This window comes from Apaloderma vittatum, unplaced genomic scaffold, assembly GCF_000703405.1.
Source record: "Apaloderma vittatum isolate BGI_N311 unplaced genomic scaffold, ASM70340v1 scaffold12313, whole genome shotgun sequence".
NCBI lineage: Eukaryota > Metazoa > Chordata > Aves > Trogoniformes > Trogonidae > Apaloderma > Apaloderma vittatum.
Window position 1 is genome coordinate 9,424 of NW_009707547.1, and position 6,907 is coordinate 16,330.

At 35.0% G+C, this 6,907-nt stretch overlaps 1 protein-coding gene across 1 annotated transcript; it reads left to right on the forward strand.

Moving 5' to 3' along the window:
* Positions 1-770: 770 nt before the first annotated feature.
* On the forward strand, positions 771-6,693 carry LOC104271554 (hippocampus abundant transcript-like protein 1; the record flags this gene model as incomplete). The annotated part of the gene is made up of 4 exons (XM_009866250.1): positions 771-866; positions 3,343-3,405; positions 5,637-5,764; positions 6,579-6,693. Coding segments are annotated over 4 exons (402 nt in total), but the record flags the coding sequence as incomplete, so codon positions are not given.
* Between the last annotated feature and the right edge of the window lie 214 nt (positions 6,694-6,907).

Consider the following 6,907-nt stretch of genomic DNA (forward strand, 5'->3'; position numbering starts at 1 on the left):
AGTACCCAAAAACTTTGTAAAACAGTTACTAAGGCACAAGGCACATAGAAATGAAAACAAGCAGCAGTTCTGGTTAAATCTCTTTTTCCCCAAGGATTCTTCCTGGTTTATCTAAATGAAAAGATTCCAGATCTCTCTTCTGGGATCCAGTTCTTGAGTCTTGAATGGTAGTGGTTTTACAGCATCATGAGTACTTCCATAGTTTGCCAATTCTTCCTGGGATTATTTGTTGACCAGTGGAATAGTTCCTGGGTCTCTAGCCTGTGGACACACACAGCTGTCAGAAGTCAACAGAAAGCAGGTGGGATAAGGTGCCCCTTGTTTTCCCATACTTCGGCATTTTCAAATACAAAAATTGGTGCTCTTATGATTATGTATGTTGCCATAGTTTTGTTTTAATGGTGATGGGGACTCCATAAAGCATTTATGTTTGATTGTAACCTGTGGAAGTAGCAGGGAGAGTTATGCCATTTGTCATGCTGCTGTGGATAGGGCTTCAGGGAGAGCAGTACAGGGCAGTGTGAAGAATGAGGGAAAGGTTCTTTTCAGTCAGCAAGGGTTTCCGGGAACAAATTTTTTCACGTTCCCTGGAGATCTTTAGTCATTTTGTAAGGACTTCTCTCCACCCTTGTTTGGCTTATTATTGTTCCCAAGGGCTTGGTAGTAGATCATCCTGAACGCTGGTTATGCTCAAAATATGTTTGTAAGAGATCTTTGCACATGTCATGAACGGAATGTATACAACCGCTGCATGTGTTTTTCTTTCTTAGCAACAAGGTATTGCTCGGCCAAGTGTCTACCATGCGGTGGTGGTCATATTTCTTGAATTTTTTGCCTGGGGACTCTTGACAACTCCGATGCTAACGGTAAGTATCACTGTCATCTTGGCAGTAATGATGAAAGTCAGTTTGCTAATTCGTAAGAATTGAAGGTTTGATTTGTTTTACGTTTCCTCCTTACCTCACTAACTGAATTCGAGAAATCTTAACATTAAGCACTGTGTAGAGTACTACAGCTGAGATCTGAACTGGTGAAAGACTAAAAGATAATGAAAAATAAACTGACAAAATGCTATACTACTTTTTAGCTTTTATTTACCTTTTGGAGTAACATCACTTTACTGCGTTGAAAGTCTTTGTGGAAGTTCTGGCTTTTTAAAAAAGCTTTTGTAGTTCAATTCATCTTCCAGTCATAACAATTACATGAATTATGCATCCCATACTAAACTTTCTATGCTATTTTGATTTGACTGTTCTGCCAGCATGTAACTTGAAGTAAAATATAAAGGCTTTAATGTAAGAAATTGATTTTTAAAGTATTTAAGCTGTTCTGGAATTATTTTCCAGAGGAATAAATGGCTTGAGTGTTTAGTAACAGGATATGAAACCTTTCATCTGAAGACATTGAAATCAATCCTGTCTGAGAGAAGTTATCAGAAGACTATTAGTCCAGTTTTTCATCAGATAATATCTTAGAGCACTTTGAATACATGATGAGCAAAGTTTTGTGGGATTGAAAAACTTTGGGGTTAGTTATTTTCTTTTCTCAAACTCCAAATAAAATTATCTACATAACTCTTGAAAGGTTTTTGTCTAACCGTCCTAAACTTGATTAATCACTCATTATTTTAATAATAAAAAAATCCATATAAATGGTTAATAGATTTCCATGAAGTTGATATCTCACTAAATTACCATCCTGTCATGCTGTCCTACCAGTGTCAAAATATGGAAGCTTGTTGGGTGGTCTTTCTTGCTTGTTTTTCCTTTCCTTTTTCCTAACCATGATTCTCAAGTTCAGTTTACCCAAGCTTGGCAGTTCTCATTTCAAGGAATAATATGCTAACAGCAATTCTTACTCGGTCTTCAAAAAAACCTCCACTGTAATAGTACTGTCACGTGGGTTCTTCAGTAGTTACTCAATAGTATACTCTAACTGAAATTGCATATGAATTTTTACTGTTAGTCACATGCAGCTGAAATATTAATTATTGAAAATAATATTTGTCATTTCACTGTGTGTAGTGGGAGTGTTAGGAAATGTTTCTAATGTAAAGCTAAATTTTTATTTTGAATGAAGCATATGCTTTCAGGACGGTTGTGCTCTTGAATGTCTTCTGGTTTGAATGTTGTGTTCCTGGCTTAGACGGTCTTGAATACTCAGGAGGCTGTTGCATTGGAATTAATTTAAAGCACTGAGTTACGTGTGATGGTTTAACTCACGTTACATAGATGGAAACAACTTCTCTTTTTTTTTTTTGACTTAAAAACTGCTGCTTTTAGATCTCTAGTTTGAATGCTGACTTTTTTAATCCATTAGTATCATAACACCAGTGGTCAAACAGGTGCAAAATTATTTTAAATATCTAAAGAGAAGATGAGACCAGAAGGAAAAAGAGGTATAAATAAGTAGAAATATATGACTAGTAGATAACATGGGAACAACCACCTTTATTAAACCTATGATTTGAGAATCTCAGTCATCCTTGAAAAATTATGCTGATACTTTTCAGTGACACTGAGTTATTGTGTTCCTTCAGGCCTTTCTTAATATGCGCATAAATAATCTTATAGTTGTTGGCACTTACCTTTATCTAAAAACAGCAAAGGAATTTGAAGTATGTATGCGTACATGCTTTGATCATTGCAATTACTTTTTTAATTGACAGAGTTAACACCTATGAGGTCTTTTAACTCTCTTGCATATTTATGGTAAATCTGTTTAGTATAGATTAACATGCTTGCCCTTGAATTAAGAGTGCTGGTAAAGCACCTTAAATGAATTCCTAGCTGCACTTAAACACTTGGAAATGTTCCTGGTATTTATAAACATATGCCTGTTCATATGCCTGTGTTTCTAACTATTGACTATCTGCGGTTGTTCCAGAAACAGTTTGCATAGTGCCCTTTTGTGCAGTTGTGAGTATAGTGTTGTTTTTTTCGTGATAGAGTAAGTTATCTGAATCTTATTTTCACTCCTAGTTAGTAACAATGTTTGAGACAACCTCTTGAAGGAATTACCTACCTCAAAAAATTCAACAACTTGTACCACATGGAGATGCTTTTTGCTTACATTGATCCCGTTTCTAAGCGAAGTACTCCAAACCAAACTATCTCTGCAATACAGGGCAGGTGTGCCAGCAATGGAATGTATGCCAATAAATTGACATTAAACCTTGCTAATATTTTCTTGTGAAGACAAATAAGAGTGTTAATTCTGGAATAAGATACTTTTTAAACCAGTCTCTATAGAAATATCCTGGTTTAGAAATTAAATTTGCACTTTGAATCAACTTTTTCCCTGCCTTTCCTGCTTCAAATACTGCTTTTTTTCCCTTGTCAGGTCTTACATGAAACATTTTCCCATCATACATTTTTAATGAATGGTCTTATTCAAGGTGTTAAGGTAAGATGTTTTTAAAAACCTCTGACTTAAATACTCTGTATGTTCCCATATTGTAATTTATCTCTCCTGCATTCTCCAGAAGAACATACAAAAAATTGATATTGTAATTAATTCTTAAAGCATTTTTTTTATTGTAGTGGTTGTGTTCTTGGACTTGGTTTGTTTCACTGCTAAATGGCAACATCTTGAAACAAGTGGAGTATTTTACTCATTTGAAGAGGTACCAGTGTAGCTACTGTATTATCAGAAGGATAAGGATCATCCTAAGAATGGAGCTAACACTTCCTAATGTTAGATGATTTATATCAAAGACAGCTTAATGCAGCCATGGTGATAGCACAGAGATGAGAAAAGAAACACTTCAACACTAATTGACCAAGCTGTGGTAAAAAAGATAGTTTTCCACAGAGTGGTTTAATTTTTTATTTCTTGTTTTGGGATTGGTATTTTTTTTTGTCTGGTTTTGAACATTCTGTGATGGTCAAGATATTCAGGGCAGCTTGTAGCTTACTCATACTGCTGGATTCACACAGTGGTCATGCTGGATTGTGGCCACAAAAAAAAAAGCTTGCAAAGTTTGAAGTTTCTGTAGCATAACTAAAACCTGAAAATATTTTCTTTGCTGTCTTACTGAGAGGCTTCAAATCAATTAGCGTAGCTTATGACCAAGTTATTTTATAGCACTCAGAAATTACTGAGCTTTGTATTCTGTAATGAATCTAGCGTTGCTTTGAGCTGTAAGAACATGACATCTTCAGGAAGGCCTTACCATCCTGGTATGTGTCATGGTTGATTGGCAGAACACCATAGACCAGGGATGTTGGGATGTCTCAGACTGAAAGAGGAAGTTAACTTCATGTTCTTCTCTTAGAAAAACAAAGTTCATGTTCCTCTCCCTGTTTTCTTTCAACTCTGTTCACAGTGCAGTGTAACTGAGTATCACTTGAAGTAGTGGATGGTGGTTTCCCTCTTTGTTTTCTACAGAGTACATCTGTAGAAAAGTGCTTTAATGGTATAAACGTATGTATTGCTCTATCAGGTGTCATAAATGGGAGCATAGATCAGAGTGACCTTGGACTTCAGTGTCCAATATTTTCTTTAAAATGCTGTTTATGAGACATCAAAAGTATTTTAGTTGGCAGTTAGCAAAACGTGTTCATATTTTATGGACATCTGACTCTTAAGGAGCAAAACATTAATTTCAACTGAGCAAGGCATCTAGCTTTCCTAAGATCTGGTGGTCTGGCTTTATAGCTTTTGTTGTCAACTTATTTACTCAAAGCTGTTTATGGGGATTTAACGTAATAGCGATTTAGCATAGTAGCGTGTACACATATGTTGAACTTAAATGTGACTGTATTTGAATATCAGAAGTTAGCTAAAGTTAGCTGGAGCAGACCTCTAGTGTATTGAGGTGCTTACAAAATCATGTGTTTACTAATATTAGGATTTGTGGCAGAGTTGCATTGATAAAAGATCAATATACTAATTAAGAGGAAGATATATCTGCTCTTGAGGTCTTGCAGTTAACAAACCTGTGAAAGGCTTTGCTTATTTTAATTCTTCTGTACAATATAAGTTTGAGACCTAGATTCTAGCTCTTTATGAAATGCTGAAAAAAATAGTATTTAACCCTTAAGTCAGTTTTTTCCATGACAACTATACCTGTAAGTCCAGCTTTTGCCACTGGAATATCATTATGATGTTGCACTATCTCATGTTGTTAAACTTGCTCAGATCATCGTCATAGTTCTTGCAGAGAAGAAGTGTCCTATAGATAATAAATAAGTAGTATAAAGCAGTAAGTGTTGTTTAATGTGTTTCAGAGAGCAGTTAGGTTACCCCTCCCTTAGGACAGTCCAAATTAGAGGGGAACTTGGGTTTGGGATCTAGGACTAAGTCTCACAATAGAGGCTAAGAAGATGCCTTTTGTAAAAGTAGATTGTAGATTTTGGAGATTTTTAAGAAGCTTTTGCAGTCTGTGATACTTCTATATTGAATCAAATTAATCTTGAAAAAATACATGCCTCTCTTTTTTTTAGTGCACTCAGTTTTAATAGATTTGAAACATAAAACATCAGAATCACAGAAAAGTAATCTGTAAAGAAATTGTGTACAACCTGAGTTTAATTTCAGATTAAATTGCAATTTCCATTCCTTTTTATATTGTGCTTAAAATGAAACTTAGAAATGCAAATACAGACATACTGATTGTTTTTCTTCTGTCACAGGGTTTTTTGTCCTTTTTCAGTGCTCCATTAATAGGTGCTCTATCAGATGCATGGGGAAGAAAATCTTTTCTTCTTCTTACAGTTTTCTTCACCTGTGCCCCAATTCCATTAATGAGAATAAGTCCATGGTAAGAGATACAGACTGCTTGTTCTGTACATCAGAAATTCAGAGGAGTAGTTTGGGGAAGTGGGAGAGGAACAATAAAACAAGAGAAAAGACACTTTAAAGATGTGATTGCATAATTCTGGAGCTTTTCTGTTAAAGAGGTGTTAAAACTGTGTAAGTAGAAATTAAAGAATGTGATTTTAGTATTCACCCACATGTAACAGTAATCAAAATGGTTTGATAGCTCTACCTAACTCAGTTTTAAGCTCATCTATTAATTATTTTCCCCTGAGGGCTGACAGTGCTGTAATAAACATTTTTAGAGCTAAATGAACCTTAGAATTTATTGAACACAGAAGTGTTTAGTTGCAAGCAAAATCGTTTAACTCTTTGATTAGCCAACTTTGAAGTCTTAACTGAGTGGAATTGACTTGGTTTCACTTTTATTTACTTTCATTGTGACATTTAGGAAGATTACAGAAGCATTTTGCCTACACTGAGTACATTCAGACTTCAGCTCCTGAACAGGTTGAGAAACTGTGTTCTAAGATAGTTCCTTTTTCATAACTTCAACTTGCTTCAGCTTTGAGAGTGTGAAAATGTGTAGACAACATGATCTGAAGGGGCCAGTTCTTGTTTTAGGCTGATGTTAAGTAAACAGTAGAATGTAAAAAAAATTAAAGTGCTGTTTTTTAGTATTTAAATGAGACTGCACAATCAATTGTTTCCATTAAAGCTCTATGTTTGATCTTCAGGAACACTTCTCTCAAGTACAAATTTGCTTTTTTAGTAAGAGAAAAGCAAAAACTTTCTAATTGTTGTTTTTAACTCATTAGGTGGTATTTCGCTATGATTTCGGTGTCTGGAATCTTTTCTGTTACCTTTTCTGTAATATTTGCCTATGTAGCAGATGTAACACAAGAACATGAAAGAATTACAGCCTATGGACGGGTAAGATATGCTGAACTTAAAATAAGGTCACATTATGATCTTTGTATTGAACTTGTGTTTTGATACACGCATTGTTTCCTGAATAATGTGATAAGGTTGATAGAAGAACAAATGAACTGTGCATCAAAGCACTTAGTTAGGGTTTTGGAAATCTAATTTAGACTTTTTACTGCTGCACAGACTCCTCAGTGCTCATAGGAACAGAATAAGAATT